This window comes from Budorcas taxicolor, chromosome 11 (genome assembly GCF_023091745.1).
Source record: "Budorcas taxicolor isolate Tak-1 chromosome 11, Takin1.1, whole genome shotgun sequence".
Lineage (NCBI taxonomy): Eukaryota > Metazoa > Chordata > Mammalia > Artiodactyla > Bovidae > Budorcas > Budorcas taxicolor.
In genome coordinates this window covers 88,517,093-88,532,897 of record NC_068920.1, presented here as the reverse complement: position 1 = coordinate 88,532,897, position 15,805 = coordinate 88,517,093, and the positions used below count along the sequence as shown (strand labels likewise).

The 15,805-nt window shown below is 39.4% G+C and overlaps 2 protein-coding genes across 5 annotated transcripts in view; one reads left to right on the top strand and one right to left on the bottom strand.

Annotated features, from left to right (window-relative positions):
- Positions 1 to 1,175: 1,175 nt before the first annotated feature.
- CRIPT (CXXC repeat containing interactor of PDZ3 domain) lies at positions 1,176 to 12,422 on the bottom strand. Its single transcript, XM_052649230.1, has 5 exons — positions 12,333 to 12,422; positions 10,000 to 10,065; positions 6,266 to 6,320; positions 2,374 to 2,477; positions 1,176 to 2,046 (listed from the first exon to the last, which is right to left on the bottom strand). Exons 1-5 carry the CDS (start codon positions 12,346 to 12,348, stop codon positions 1,982 to 1,984), a joined length of 306 nt encoding a protein of 101 aa, XP_052505190.1. The 5' UTR covers positions 12,349 to 12,422; the 3' UTR covers positions 1,176 to 1,981.
- Positions 12,423 to 12,627: 205 nt separating this feature from the next.
- PIGF (phosphatidylinositol glycan anchor biosynthesis class F) overlaps positions 12,628 to 15,805 on the top strand; it is a 30,083-nt gene continuing 26,905 nt past the window's right edge. For 3 of the 4 annotated variants that reach the window (XM_052648056.1, XM_052648055.1, XM_052648053.1), the window contains exons 1-2: positions 12,628 to 12,685; positions 15,114 to 15,362. In XM_052648056.1, the coding sequence (XP_052504016.1) occupies positions 15,135 to 15,362 (228 nt within the window). In that variant the 5' untranslated portion in view covers positions 12,628 to 12,685; positions 15,114 to 15,134. Of the gene's footprint in view, positions 12,686 to 12,798; positions 12,908 to 15,113; positions 15,363 to 15,805 lie in introns of those variants that run through there. The other variant, XM_052648054.1, reaches the window with a different exon arrangement.

Here is a 15,805-nt window from a genome sequence, read left to right as displayed (position 1 = left end):
ACTTAAGTATAAGATGTGACACTGATACCATAAAACTCCTAAAAGAGAATGCAGGCAAAACATTCTCTGAAATAAATCGTACCAACGTTTCTGAGGTCAGTCTACCAAAGCAATAGAAACAAAAGCAAAATTAAACTGATCGGACCTAATCAAACTTATAAGCTTTTGTATAACAAAGGAAATCATATACAAAATGAAAAGAACAACCTACAGACTGGGAGAAAATATTTACAAATGATGTGACTGACAAGTGCTTAATTTCCAAAATACACAAACAGTTCATATAATTCAACACAAAACCTGAACAACCCAATCAAAAAACAGGCCTAGACACTTCTCCAAAGACAACGTATAGATGGCCAACAGACACATGACAAGATGCTCAACGTCACTAATTATTGGAGAAAAGCAAATCAAAACTACAATGAAGTACCACCTCACACCAGTCAGAAAGGCTATTATTAAAAAATCTACCAACAACAAATGCTGGAGAGGGTGTGGAGAAAAGGGAACTCACCTACACTGTTTGTAGGAATATGAGTTGGTACAGTCACTATGGAAAACAGTATGAAGGTTCCTCAAAAAACTAAAAATTGAACTAACATATGATCCAGCAATCCAACTACTGGGCATATATTCAGACAAAACTTCAACTCAAAAGACTGGCACACATACAATGGAATATTACTCAGCCACTAAAAGAATGAAATAATGTCCAATTAACATGACGGCCTTAGAGATCACTGTAGTAAGTGAGGTCAGAAAGACAGATACCATATGATGTCACTTAAAGGCAGAATCTAAAATATGACACAAACGAACCTAAGAAACAGAAACAGACTCACAAAGAGAACAACCTTGTGACTGCCAAGGGGGCTGTGCGGTGGGGAGATAGATTGGGAGTTTGGGGTTAGCAGACGCACAGAATGGATGAACAACAGGGTCTCACTGCAGAGTATAGGGAACTGTATTCAGTATCTTGTGATATACTATAATGGCAAAGAATTTAAAAAACAATGTATATATACGTATAACTGAATCATTCTGTTGTACACAGCAGAAATTAACACAACATTGTAAATCAACAACCGTACAGTTAAAAAAAAAAGAAATCTCAAAGTAGTCTTTTAGCAGTCTATATTATATATATATATATTTAAAAAAGAGTCAAAATGTTTGCTTTGTGTATTTATTTTTAGAAGAGGAGGTTAAAAAAATGTTTGGTGTCTGCTTCAAAGCATTTTCCCAAAGAATGGTGATTCGTTCACTATACATCATTATGGATGCACAATGTTCTGGCTTTCATGATGGTCTGAATTCAAGGTGATATGTGTTTTTCTGAAATTCTTTGTATTTTTTTGAACATATGTGGGTTGTCCCTTGAGTTCCTATTCTCATATGAAAGGTATTGACACTTTGGCTTCACAAATGAATAAAAAATAACATAAAAACAACTTTTGTTTAATTTGGGTCTGGGCTAATTTATTTAAGGAACTATTTAACAATAATGGGCTCAGATATTTGAATGCCCTATGATGCTGTGATTAATTAAGGAACTGCTGATCCTAAAACTACACAACCAAAAGGGAATGAGGGAAGGATCACAAGTCTGAATGCCAAATTCAAAGCCATACATCAATAACTTCCTTCTTACTTTTGCAATATCTATAATGCAGAGGGAAAAAGAATAAAAATTATATGAGTAATGATAAATTAAAAAGTGCATACAGAACTAGGAAAATATTTTTGTTAGATTTGTTACTTACTCCAGTTAAATAAGATGTTTGTAAAGAAAAGCTTAAGGCAGAAAACTAGTTACATTGCTGCTGAACTTCTTGACAGCAAAAGAAAGAATACCAGTCTACTTCCCTGGTTTATTTGTCTTAAGACATGTTATCTTGTAACTTGAACATCTAACTTATGCCTTGAAAATTCAAAGCAAAAAGTAAAATCATACGGAAAACCCGAAACGTCAATACATCTAAACAGACGTTTGCTTGTAGTTTTTGGTATCCAAAACCTTTTTTCCACACATAGCGCAGATGCCTAAACAAACAAACAAACAGAAAACTCATGTAAGCAATCAAGTGTTAACAACAACTAATTATACCAATCAAATATTTAACTAATATCAATGATTTGGTTTATTTAAGTCACTGGTGAAGGTTAAAAAAAAAAATTAAACAGCATCAGAAAAGAGAAAACGAATATACTTTCAACTATGACAAGTTCTGTATACTTTGCCTTAGAAAAAAGAGCATTTATCTGACAAATAAGTTTTATGAAGGGCTACTCTTATACTGTGTTATCCAAATCAGTATCAAAAGAAGTACATTTGATATGAATATAAACGTGGTATTGAGAGAAACTCACCCTTTTTGTAGGCACAGCCCTGGCAATAATGAGAACCCGGTTGGTGTACAGAACTTTTACAAATTCTGCAAGTGGAGAACTTATTCTTTCCATACGGATCAAACCTAGAGTTTTTTTTAAAGAAAGAAAAATGTACAGTACGATAGAAATACTCTTAAATAACCTCACTTAAGCAACAAATGTGATTAATCTATGCTTTCTGGTCCCTCTATAAAACTCTACAATTGACAGCATAGCACTCTTCTAACTGGCTACTCTCTTAACATACCTGCACGTTTCTGCCCCTTCCATGTAAGCTGTATGCTTATAAAGAGTCATCTGTACTTAATCCCAAACCTGTTTATCAGAGTTGTATTTGTCAATCTATTCAAGTGTTACAATTAAACATTATGGAAACTCATGAAATGAAGAGTACAAAAAAAGTAACTGATTCTACTAAAAACTAAGTGAATGCTTTGAGGACCAGAAAAGAGTGTATCATGAAAACTGCTACAGCATTAGTCATGGGTAAGAAAACTCAAATTGAGAAAAAATTCAAAATGGAAGGGCTTGGCACTTGGAAATGTCAGTTCTTGAGCTACTTTAAAGATGCTGAAAATATATATTCTGGTTATGATTTATATAAGGCAAATGATAAAGTAGATTCATATTCAAAAAGCCTTGTCTCAATGTAAAATGATTGATGAAATATATGTATAGTTATGCGCTTTGACTTAAAATAAGGTATGTGTATCTCTTCATGACTGCCTAGTTTAGCTGATATTTTCAATTAACTGATGTAAACTTTTTTGGATAAAAAGTTTCTATTAAATGAAAATGTCACCTTACTGTAACTGGTGTGCAAGATAATTTTAGAGGAAATACTTCCCATCAAATTGGCAGTAACTTTTTGTAACTGAACTCATATACTGAACACCAATACTGTCCAGACCTGGTTTCTTCTCTTGGGTACAATACAATAGCTCATTTTCAAAGGTTAATTTTTCTAAATCCAAAAGAATGTCACTTTACTTCCCACAAGGGAAGTTAAGAGTGAACCTGATTCTTCCTTTGAATAACAAGCTCAATTTGTTTGCACGTACAAGTCTAGAGATTACTTTTTCTTAGAACTATATATTTTTCCAAAATGTACATTTTAATATCTCAGAAATATTATGTACACTTCCCAAAGTGAGGCATTTAAAATACCCAAAAGTAATAGCTACTTATTAATGACACTGAAGTAAGTTTGGGAGCATAAAGGAACTAGGACCTAAAACTGTATGCTCTATTAAAGAACAACTTGGTCAATAATAACTGAATGATCTCAGAAGACATCAACAGGTCAGTCAACAATACCCAATGAGACAATGCACTGAAGTTTAAGTCTATTATGCTAATTTATACTCATTATTTAATAAACACCTTTATGTGTAAGGCACTTTATGTATTAGAAGCTTTATTATTAAAAGCCAAAGATGAACTTGACAAAGCTTCTGTCCTCATCCAGTTGACATTTGTGAGAGGAGACAGACAGTAAGTAAGGAGCAACCACACTTTTAAGATAGTAATACCTGTTGTAGAGAAAATTCAAAGAGGATATTGTGGTGGACAGGAGGGGAAGGAAGGAAGGAAGGAAGGAAGACATTAGTTTAGATGCTGGTTAGGGAAATAGATGGGGAAACAGTGGAAAGTGTCAGAATTTATTTTTGGGGGCTCCAAAATCACTGTAGATGGTGACTGCAGCCATGAAATTCAGACGCTTACTCCTTGGAAGAAAAGCTATGATCAACCTAGATAGCATATTCAAAAGCAGAGACATTACTTTGCCAACAAAGTTCCATCTAGTCAAGGTCATGGTTTTTCCAGTAGTCATGTATGGATGTGAGAGTTGGACTGTGAAGAAAGCTGAGCGCCAAAGAATTGATGCTTTTGGACTGTGGTGTTGGAGAAGACTCTTGAGAGTCCCTTGAACTGCAAGGAGACCCAACCAGTCCATTCTAAAGGAGATCAGCCCTGGGTGTTCTTTGGAAGGACTGATGCTAAAGCTGAAATTCCAATACTTTAGCCACCTGATGCAAAGAGTTGACTCACTGGAAAAAACTCTGATGCTGGGAGGGATTGGGGGCAGGAGGAGAAGGAGATGACAGAGGATGAGATGGCTGGATGGCATCTCTGACTCAATGGACCTGAGTTTGAGTGAACTCCGGGAGTTGGTGATGGACAGGGAGGCCTGGCGTGCTGCAATTCATGGAGTCGCAGAGTCGGACACGACTGAGCAACTGAACTGAACTGAACTAGGGACTGTCTCTGGAGAAATGACATTTCAGCTGCGACTCAAGTAACCAGGAGCCAGCTATGTGAGCTCTTAGGGACGAGTTCCAGGAAGAGGGCACAGTAAGCAAAACCTCTTCCAGTGAGAGTGCGCTTGGCAAATCTGAATCAAGAGTTGGCTCCATGGGAAGTCACAGAGGTAGGAGGGGCCAGACCATAAAGGACCCCGTGAGACCATGGCACAGGGCCTGGATTTTATTCAATGTAAAAAGAAACCCAAGCAAAGGAGTTACTTATCCTTTAAGGAACCATGCTAATTATTATGAGAATGAAGTATAGGGAATCAGAGAGGAAACAGGGAGACAGAAGTTATTACAGTATTCAATAAGAAATAATAATGATGGTTTACAAGAGGGTACTAGCAGCGAGATGAACAGAAGGTGGATTCAGGTTACTTTTTGGTAGTAGAGCCATAGAACTCGCTAATGGATATGGGAAGCGAATGAAATGAAGAAATCAGTGAGGAATTTTGGTTTGTACAAGTAGATTGAACCCCAGAGCCATGATGAGAAGACTATGATTAGACTGAAGGAAAAAGAGGATGCCTGTCGAACATCAAATTAGAAAAGTCAAGGAGGCAACTGGATATATGGCTGGAGTTCAGAGGAGTCATGATGAGATATACATGTGGAAGTCATTAAGATACAGCTTGAATTCAAAGGTGCTGGACTAAAGTCACTTGAAGAGAGATAGCAAATTTATAAATGGGAAAAAAAATGTCTAGAATTGAGTCTAGAAGCACTGGATTGAGAACAGCACTGGAAGGAACAGTTAGTGAGTTAAGAGGAAAGGAGAATGTGGTATCTCAAAGCCAAGAGAATAAATGGTTGCAAAAAAAGGAGAGAGAGAGACAGCACGCTGTTAAAGGTTAAGAAAGGTAATAACTGAGAAGCAGCCAAGAGTTTCAAAGATCATGTGTGATCTTGACAAGAGTAGGTTTATAAGTGTGGTAGAGATGGAGGCCTGACTATAGTGGCTGAAGGAGTAAATAGAACTTAAGAACACTGGGAAAGTACTCTCTAGATACAGCTTTTGAAAACTGCTATAAAAGGAAGCAAGAAAATGGATGGCAGCTAGAAGAATTTATGGGGCTTTAAAAACTGAATATAGTAGAGCATGGTGTCAAAAATTGTTTTTATGGTGGGAGACATTTTTATCCCCATTCCTCAGTAAAAAAACAACGTTCAGGAAAGTTAAGGAACTGTTTTGACTTGCTTAAAGTTATAGAACTAGACAGTAACAAAGTCTACATTCAAATTTATGTCTGACTTTAGAGCTCATGATCTGTCCACATTTGTCTGCTGCCTGTGATTCACAGAAAAACTAAGAACTAGTAAAAATAAGTACTATTTTCTGGTCAAATTATAAAAATAATATATAATATCTTCATATATTGATACAGTGAAAAGAACAGGGTGAAACCAATAGGATGTAACAGATAGCTTGGTTATACACCCTGGGAAGTACCTAAGTCTATGCTTTATTACAACAGAATGAGGCAAAACAAATTCATTCCAATACACTTAATAGTAAAAAGAGTAGAAATTTACGACTGCTTTACAGATGCTCTTTTACCTACCTTGCTTTTTTTGAGGTCAAAGCCTTATTTTCGTTCAGCTTTCTTCCACCACTTTCTGCATAGAAATATACACACACTTGAGTGGGTTATTTCTACACATTTCACATAATAACATAACCATGCAACATTTAACAATCAGAAAGTTCATTTTTTGACTTCTAACCAATCAGTTCAGTTGCTCAATCATGTCCGACTCTTTGTGACCCCATGTACTGCAGCATGCCAGGCCTCCTTGTCCATCACCAACTCCCAGAGCCTACTCAAAACCATGTCCATCAAGTGGTGATGCCATCCAATCTTCTCATCCTCCTTTTCATCTTCCCCTTCTCCTCCTGCCTTCAATCTTTCCCAGCAGCAGGGTCTTTGCAAATGACTCAGTTCTTTGCATCAGGTGGCCAAAGTAATGGGGTTTCAGCTTCAGCATCAGTCCTTCCAGTGAATATTCAGGACTGATTTCCTTTAGGATGGACTGGTTGGATCTCCTCGCAGTTCAGGGGACTCTCAAGAGTCTTCTCCAACACCATAGTTCAAAACCATCTATTCTTCGGTGCTCAGCTTTCTTTATAGTCCAACTCACATTCATACATGACTACTGGAAAAACCATAGCCTTGACTAGATGGACCTTTGTTGGCAAAGTAGTATCTCTGCTTTTTAATATGCTGTCTAGGTTGGTCATAACTTTTCTTCCAAGGAGTGTCTTTTAATTTCATGGCTGAAATCACCATCCGCAGTGATTTTGGAGCCCCTCAAAATAAAGTCTCTCACTGTTTCCATTGTTCCCCCATCTATTTGCCATGAAGTGATGGGACCAGACGCCATGATCTTAGATTTCTGAATGTTGAGTTTTAAACCTACTTTTTCACTCTCCTCTTTTACTTTCATCAAGAGGCTTTTTAGTTCCTCTTCACTTTCTGCCATAAGGGTGGTGTCATCTGCATATCTGAGGTTATTGATATTTCTCCCAGCAATCTTGATTCCACCTTGTGCTTCAGCCAGCCCAGCATTTCTTATGATGTACTCTGCATATGAGTTAAAAAATAGGGTGACAATATACAGCCTCGACGTACTCCTTTCCTGATTTGGAACCAGTATGTTGTTCCATGTCCAGTTCTAACTGTTGCTTCTTGATCTGCATACAGATTTCTCAAGAGGCAGGTCAGGTGGTCTGGTATTCCCATGTCTTGAAGAACTTTCCAGTCTGTTGTGATCCACACAGTCAAAGGCTTTGGTATAGTTAATAAAGCAGAAATAGATGTTTTTCTGGAACTCTCTTGCCTTTTCAACGATCCAGCAGATGTTGGTAATTTGATCTCTGGTTCCTCTGCCTTTTCTAAAACCAGCTTGAACATCTGGTGGAAGTTCATGGTTCACATACCATTGAAGCCTGGCTTGGAGGATTTGGGGCATTACTTTGCTAGCGTGTGAGATGAGTGCAATTGTGCAGTAGTGTGACATTCTTTGGCACTGGAATGAAAACTGATCTTTTCCAGTCCTGTGGCCACTGCTGAGTTTTCCAAATTTGCTGGTATATTGAGTGCAGCACTTTCACAGCATTATCTTTTAGGATTTGAAATAGCTCAACTGGAATTCCATCACCTCCACTAGCTTTGTTCGTAGTGATGCTTTCTAATGCCCACATGACTTTGCATTCCAGGATGGCTCTAAGTGAGTGATCACACCATTGTGGTTATCTGGGTCATGAATATCTTTTTTGTATAGTTCTTCCACCTCTTCTTAATAATATACTGCTTCTGTTAGGTCCATACCATTTCTGTCCTTTATTGTGCCCATCTTTGCTTGAAATGTTCCCTTGGTATCTCTAATTTTCTTGAAGAGATCTCTAGTCTTTCCCATCCCATTGTTTTCCTCTATTTTTTTGCACTGATCGCTGAGGAAGGCTTTCTTATCTCTCCTTGCTATTCTTTGGAACTCTGCATTCAAATGGGTATATCTTTCCTTTTCTCCTTTGCCTTTAGCTTCTCTTCTTTTCTCAGCTATTTGTAAGGCCTCCTCAGACAGCCATTTTGCCTTTCTTTTTCTTGGGGATGGTCTTGATCACTACCTCCTGTACAATGTCATGAACCTCTGCCCATAGTTCTTCAGACACTCTATCAGATCTAATCCCTTGAATCTATTTGTCACTTCCACTGTATAATCCTAAGGGTTCTGAGTTAGGTCATACCTGAATGGTCTAGTGCTTTTCCCCACTTTCTTCAATTTCAGTCTGAATTTGGCAATAAGGAGTTCATGATCTGAGCCACAGTCAGCTCCCGGTCTTGTTTTTGCTGATTATATAGAGCTTCTCCATCTTTGGCTGCAAAGAATATTATCAATCTGATTTTGGTATTGACCATCTGGTGACGTCCATGTTTACAGTCTCCTCTTGTATTGTTGGAAGAGGGTGTTTGCTATGACCAGTGAGTTCTCTCGGCAAAACTGTTAACCTTTGACCTGCTTCATTTTGTACCTCAAGGCCAAATCTGCCTGTTACTGAAGGTATTTCTTGACTTCCTACTTTTGCATTCCAGTCCCCTATAATGAAAAGGACATCTTTTTTGAGTGTTGGTTCTAGAAGGTCTTGTAGGTCTTCATAGAACTGTTCAACTTCAGCTTCTTCAGCATTACTGGTTGGCGCACAGACCTGGATTACTGTGATACTCAACGGTTTGCCTTGGAAATGAACAGAGATCATTCTGTTGTTTTTGAGATTGCATCCAAGTACTGCATTTTGGACTCTCTTGTTGACTATGATGGCTACTCCATTCTTGTAAGGGATTCTTGCCCACAGTAGTAGATATGATGGTCATCTGAGATAAATTCACCCATTCCAGTCCATTTTAGTTCACTGATTCATAAAATGTTGATGTTCACTCTTGCCATCTCCTGTTTGACCACTTCCAGTTTGCCTTGATTCATGGACCTAACATTCCAGGTAGACTAGCCTATAACAACATTTTCAAAAATCTTCATTTAAAAGCCAAGTTTTAAAGACACTACTTAAAAATAAAACAATTTTTTACTAGGAGAATAAAATTTGGATAAAAGGCAATCATTATAGGAATTCCCTGGCAGTCCATGGTTAAGACTTTGTGCTTTCATTGCCAAAGGGGTTGATTCGATCCCTAATCAGGAAACTATGATCCTGCATGCTTCACAGCATGGTTAGGGATGGGGGGCAGGGTGTGGTGGTGGAAAAAAAGCAATCATCTTATTCCTTAGACTCCAGGTAGGACTTTGGGAATGGGTCTATATTTATTCTATCTAATGTAAAATCCAGACAGTACTACTTTACTGCCAGTGACATTGAATAGTGAAAATATTTCTTTTTGTTCCCTCTGAAAAAATCCTCACTGTATTTAATGATTATGACAGTGAAAATATTTACATAATTTGTTCAAGAATATAGAAATCAGGTGAGGAAAAGGGGCTTTCAATACTAACCCTAATTAAGCTTAATCAAATCAACTATTAATACTATGATGCACTTGTTGCTTAAAATTCATTTAATTATTTTGCTATTTCCTTTTTACCAAATCAGTAACCCTGACACATCACTGAAAGAATGAAATAGAAGAATATATTAAACTGTTGGGAGATCTAGTACTCTTTAATGTTTAATCAATGAAGTATGCTGTACATATAACAATATTTCATCTTACAAATAATGTGAAAATGAAAACATTATTCACAGGAAGTATCTGATTCAATATCTACGTTCTAAAAGGAAACATACCTGTGGTATTCCTTGCACCATCTTTCCATGTATCTGGAGTGATAACAGTACCAAGTTTCTTTTCACCTGTTATAAAAAGACAGTAAAAACAAGGGGGATTAGTGTTTACTCTCTAATAAATACACTACATTGTGCCTAAAGTTCATAATGGTATCACCAGTCATAATATGTACAAGCCTGTTAATGTTGGGGTCAGGGCCACTGAACTGAGACTCAAGATATTAACTGTGGCAATGGATAACTGACTCTCAAGTCAAATTTGTGGATAACACGATGGCTTATAATAGGCTTCCTCTGCAAAGAGTCGGACATAACTGAGCAACTGAACTGAACTGTACATGTATAAACAAATCTGATAAACCTATTCAATCCATAAATATTTACTAAGCATCTCTGATGTATAAGCCATTGTACAAAGTACAGATAAAAATAAAATGAATTAGATAAAGGTCTAGATTTTAAGGAGTTTATAGCACACTGATTTCCCTAACAGTAGTTCATAGTCTGATTCTCACAGGCGGGCCACAGACGATATATGAATAAGATAAAACCATATACAAACTTTTTGTATATTCATTTTTAAGTAGACTATACTAAATCCATAGCTTTCATCACATTCTCAAAGGGCTCAGAGAACCACCCCCAAAAGTTAAGAACTATTAAACTAAAATATAAGCTGGAAAATAACAGGTATAACAATTCAGAATTGTAGTATTAGGAGAAATCCCATGGAAGAAAAAAATAACGATCAGGGAAATCCAGCAAAGCTTTGTGGGAAAGGCAATAGAGAGGGTTAGTGGCAATGGGACCGGTAGGAGGAGAAAAGAGGATGAAGGTAACCTGGAAAAATGACACATCCTGGGGAAAGGCATGGAAAACTCAGGGTTATGTACATACAGGCATACAAAACAGTTTGGTTTGGCTGAAGTGAAGAAAATAAGGGTTAGCAAAAATGAAGTTTAAAACGTAAGCTGAAAAAAAAAAAAAAACGTAAGCTGAGACGTAAGCTGAGGCTTTATTGTGGGGGGGTCCTCCCGAATGCCAGGCTCCATATACAAAAACACCAAATTATTTTCTGTACTCTGAGAATTTAATAAGGAAACCATCCATGGTCATTCTTTCACCTAATATAAAAACTCTGATTCAAACTCACGGGCATCTGTGTTCAAAGTTTTATATACTGTGGGGATATAAATAAAACGGATCATGTAATTATCAGGATATGAGAACTTGAATCTTTTTTACAGACGAGTCAGACATACCTAACGGTAGGAAAAAGGTATTTGAGGATATGACAGCTCTTTTTAAACCTATAAACAGTTTGTGAAGTCAAAAAATCATATTTTCTAGAACTCTCAAGGGTTAGCATTAGAGTCACCGAAAGGCAACTATAAGGAGGAAAGTGTTAGTCGCTCAGTCCTGTCTGACTCTGCGACCTCGGACTGTAACCTGCCAGGCTGCTCTGTTCATGGAATTCTCCAGTGAAGAATACCGGAGTGGGTTGCCATTCCTTCTCCAGGTGATCTTCCGGACCGCGGGACGGAACCCGGGTCTACCTGCACTGCAGGCAGATTCTATAGATTCTGAGCCATCAGGGAAGTCCATAAGGAGGAAAGACTTCTCTAAAAGCCAGTTAAAACTACAGGGACTTCTTTGAAGATGGTAAGATTCTCCTAGCCCCGTGCCTCAGTACTCTAGGCATTCATGCAAAGAGCACTTAAGTCATTGGGTGGGATCCTCATTTAGGCTTGTTAGATAAAGCACAGGACACCCAGTGAGATTTAAATTTCAGATAAACAAAGAATACTTTTTCAGTAAAAAATGTCATAAAAGTGCGTGCTTTGGGACAAAGCACTTAATAGTAAGGAGCAGCAAACAAGGCCAAGTCTCAAATACTGCATAGGACATATTCACACTAAAAGTTATTCGTTGTTTACCTGAAATTCAAATTTAACTGGGCGTCGGGTACTTTTATTTGCTAAATCCAGCAACTCCAGATATTGTGGAAGTGATTTTTAAGATCCATTCCAACCCTGAGGGTCTGTGAAGCGAGGGAGCCTGTCAAGAAGCAGTACAGGATGATAGCCGGGGTCGAGGGGAAGCAACCGAAATAGACAAAACGGGGCAAAACTGAGACCACCCCGAATCCAACAGATACAGGACTGTACGGTCATTGGGGATGGGCCGGAATGGTCAAATAGCAAGACAGAAGGACAGAGACAAGAATCGGAGGCCTGTGGCCGAAGGAAAAACAAAGAAAGGCAAAGTTCCCAGGGAGTTCGAATTAGGGTCTCCCAGCCTCTTTCTCCCGGAGAAAAGTCTCCTTAACTCACATTTTTCGCACACCATCCTTTCGCGATGATACCCTCAGCCGCAGAACAAGCAGCAGCTGGAAGATATCAACACTACAGCCAAGAAAGAACTCCCCTTCCGGGTTACTAAAACCCACTTCCGGCCCCACCGCCCTTCGCCCCGCCTATCCTGCACCTGGAAAGCAGCGGGAGGAATGAACGCGAGCGAGAAGGCGGGGCTGCCTTCTTGGTCCGCCCCTCCACTTCTGCGATTGGCTGTGAGGCCTTGGGTCACCGCCCCACAGGCTGCGCCTGCGCGAGGCTTAGGGCAGTGAGTGGCAACTGATGGTGGGAGGTAGTAACCCTCGCTTCCGTTTGGCGGGCTGGAGAGATAGGTAAGCCCAGCCGAACGCCCCCGCATGCGAGCCTCCCGAGGCTGCAAGCCACTTTCGCCAACTGCCCACCTGGCCGGAAATCTCTGTCCCCGGCCAATTGGCGCCTGCTTTCCCCTCGAGCGCCGCCCTTCGGGCGTTACCCAAGGGTTGCCCTGATGGACTGGCCTCTTTCAGATACGCCTTTCTGTGTCTGTACCTCCGTTTCTGTTGGTCTCCACGTCTGTATTCTTTGATTATGCTTCTCAGCTTGTCCCTTGCTGACCACACTCCGGTCGGTTGAGGCAGGCTTAGGCAGAGTCCAGAGCGATACAATTTGGGATGAAGCTGCAGGTTAATGTCCCGCCAAGGCTCCTCTAGGAGTCGCTCAGAAGGGCCTTCTCTACCTCTGCAAGGCTTGAGGGCCCGGGTCAGGTCTGACTGCGGATGCCGGGTTCCTGGCCACCTGAGAGGGCACCTGACCAGAGTCGTCCTTGGCTGGCCAGGACCTGACACAGGGCTGGTTTCTCAGAAGGGCAGCACTGGACCAACTCTTTGTTCATTCACTCATTCCGCAAGCCATCTGAGTTTGGGTACTGCTCACTGTCTTAGGTCCAGATCTGCTTGGTCAGTTGGGATTCTGAGGGTGGCCCAGAAAAATATCTGAAGGGTTGTCTGTTGAGAAAATATATTCTAGATTTCCCTCCCCAGCCCTCAGCTGAGCATAGCACCCTTGAGAAACGTTTCCTTTCTTGCCATTGATTCTCTTCTCGACCCCTTGGCGTGTATATATCAGCGAGGCTAGGATATTTTGAAATGGCTTTAGCACTTGAGAGCTTGAGACCTTGGAGTATTTCTTAATCTCTTTTAGCCTGTTTCCTTATCAGTAGAGTATTAATATTTGCCTTTGAAAAGTATAGTGTGAATTAATGAGAATGTTGGGATACGGTATGGATTCGCCCTTTTGCCCTAGTGGGTGCCCTGTGTGTGTGTCTATAAAATATATACATATGCATATATATATGTGTGTGTGTATATATATAGGCTTTCCTGGTGGCTCAGCGGTAGGTAGAGTGCTCAGTCACTTGGTCCTGTTCGACTCTCTGCAACCCTGTGGACTATAGCCCGCCATGCTCTTCTATCCATGGGATTTTATGGGCAAGAATACTGGAATGGGTTACCATTTCCTCCTCCACAGTGCCTGCAAAGCAGGAAACTCAGGAGACCTGAGTTCGATTCTGACCGGAACAATCCCTTGGACAGAGGAGCCTGGCAGGCTACAGTCTGTGGGGTCGCAAAGAATGGGACACGACTGCGTAAATGAGCACATTGTCCATATCTATATGTATGTATGTAGAAATTTTTCTGGACTGTTCACCACAGTGTAACCTGTGGACTATTACTTTAATAATTAACTCCTTACTTAACATCAGTCCATACCATGTATAAGCTCTCTGTTGGGTAATTTGTAAATATGTACATACATCAAATATGTGTTTTATAGAAAGAAAGTAAATATTTTTCTTCCTTTCATTCATACCCTGCTTTTGGTTGGAATCTGGCATCTGTAACTGACATAGCCATTTTGGTATTTTTGCAGCACTGGGATTCCTTGGTTTAGCATAATGTTCTTTGAAGGCTCTTGATAACACTGGCCACCATTTGAGTATTCCAGTGTGTACCTGGTGTTACTTGGCATTTGCTAGAAAATGTGAACTACTGTGATGTTAGACAAAGGTCCATAATCGTAAAAAATGCCAACAGTCCACCCAAAGTGTATTATGGGGTTCCTAGAATGCATAGCTTATAATTCCAAAAGGGCAAGTTATTAACCTATGTCCTTTGTTTTCACCTCTGATTTTGGCAAAGAAAAAAAGGAAAGGAAAAATACAATGGATTGCTTAAATAGTCCTAGCACATGACCATGTTGTAGAAACTAAACACAAATATGTAAGAAATTGGTTAATGTGTCCTTTTTTAGGCTGTGAGAACAGTTTGAACCATATTAGTCCACATGTATGTTTCCACATGTGCATCTCCCTGTTCTCTAGCTGCTGCTGCTACTGCTAAGTCGCTGCAGTCGTGCCCAACTCTGTGCGACCCCGTAGACGGCAGCCCATGAGGCTCCCCCATCCCTGGGATTCTCCGGGCAAGAACACTGGAGTGGGTTGCTGTTTCCTTCTCCAGTGCATGAAAGTGAAAAGTGAAAGTGAAATCGCTCAGTCGTGTCCGACTCGTAGCGACCCCATGGACTGCGGCCCACCAGGCTCCTCCGTCCATGGGATTTTCCAGGCAACAGTGCTGGAGTGGGATGCCATTGTACTCTAGCACTTAGACATTTTTGCCCATAGAAAACTGGCTTTGGTTCATGGCTTATTTTTAGACGAAGCATTTAGGACAATGCAAAAAGTCATTATTGTCTATGTTCTTTTCTTAATTTGTTTTTCATTAGATAGCCACTCAAGAAAACACCATGAAAGATACTGACATCAAGAAACTACTGTATACCCATCTTTTATGCATATTTTCAATTATCCTAAGCGTCTTCATTCCATCATTCTTCTTGGAGAACTTCTCAATCTTGGAGACACACTTGACATGGTTATACATCTGTTCTGTTTCTGCAACTGCCGTCAATTTAGTATTGTATTTAGTAGTGAAACCAAATGTGTCTTCTAAAAGAAGTTCATTATCATACAAGGTAAGGCTTATTTCTTGATAAATGATTTTTACATGTAGGTAATTTCTCTTTTACTGGAAGAATAAAGTATTAGTCAAGCACTTATTAGTCTATTTACAGTAAATAAAGAAGCTGATATTTTCCCCCCAAATCAGTAGTGTATTGCTTGCTGAAAGATTGTCCATAATGTTTGATAGATTCTTGCCATGAGTTCATTGGATATCATAGCATTGTGAACCTATATAGTCATGTTTTATGTCATCATAAAACATGATGAAGATAAAAACATGTAGCAATTGCACCTTTAAACCTTATAAGACATTTCAGTTTATTTTTGTGCATCTTTTGCATTTCTGAAAGACACAATGAGTTTTTTAGCCATTCTAAAATAAACCACCTTGGTTGCTCTTGTTTCAAACGTGGCCTTCCTTGACTAAATAGTAGTTGAAGTTTCAGATATTGGA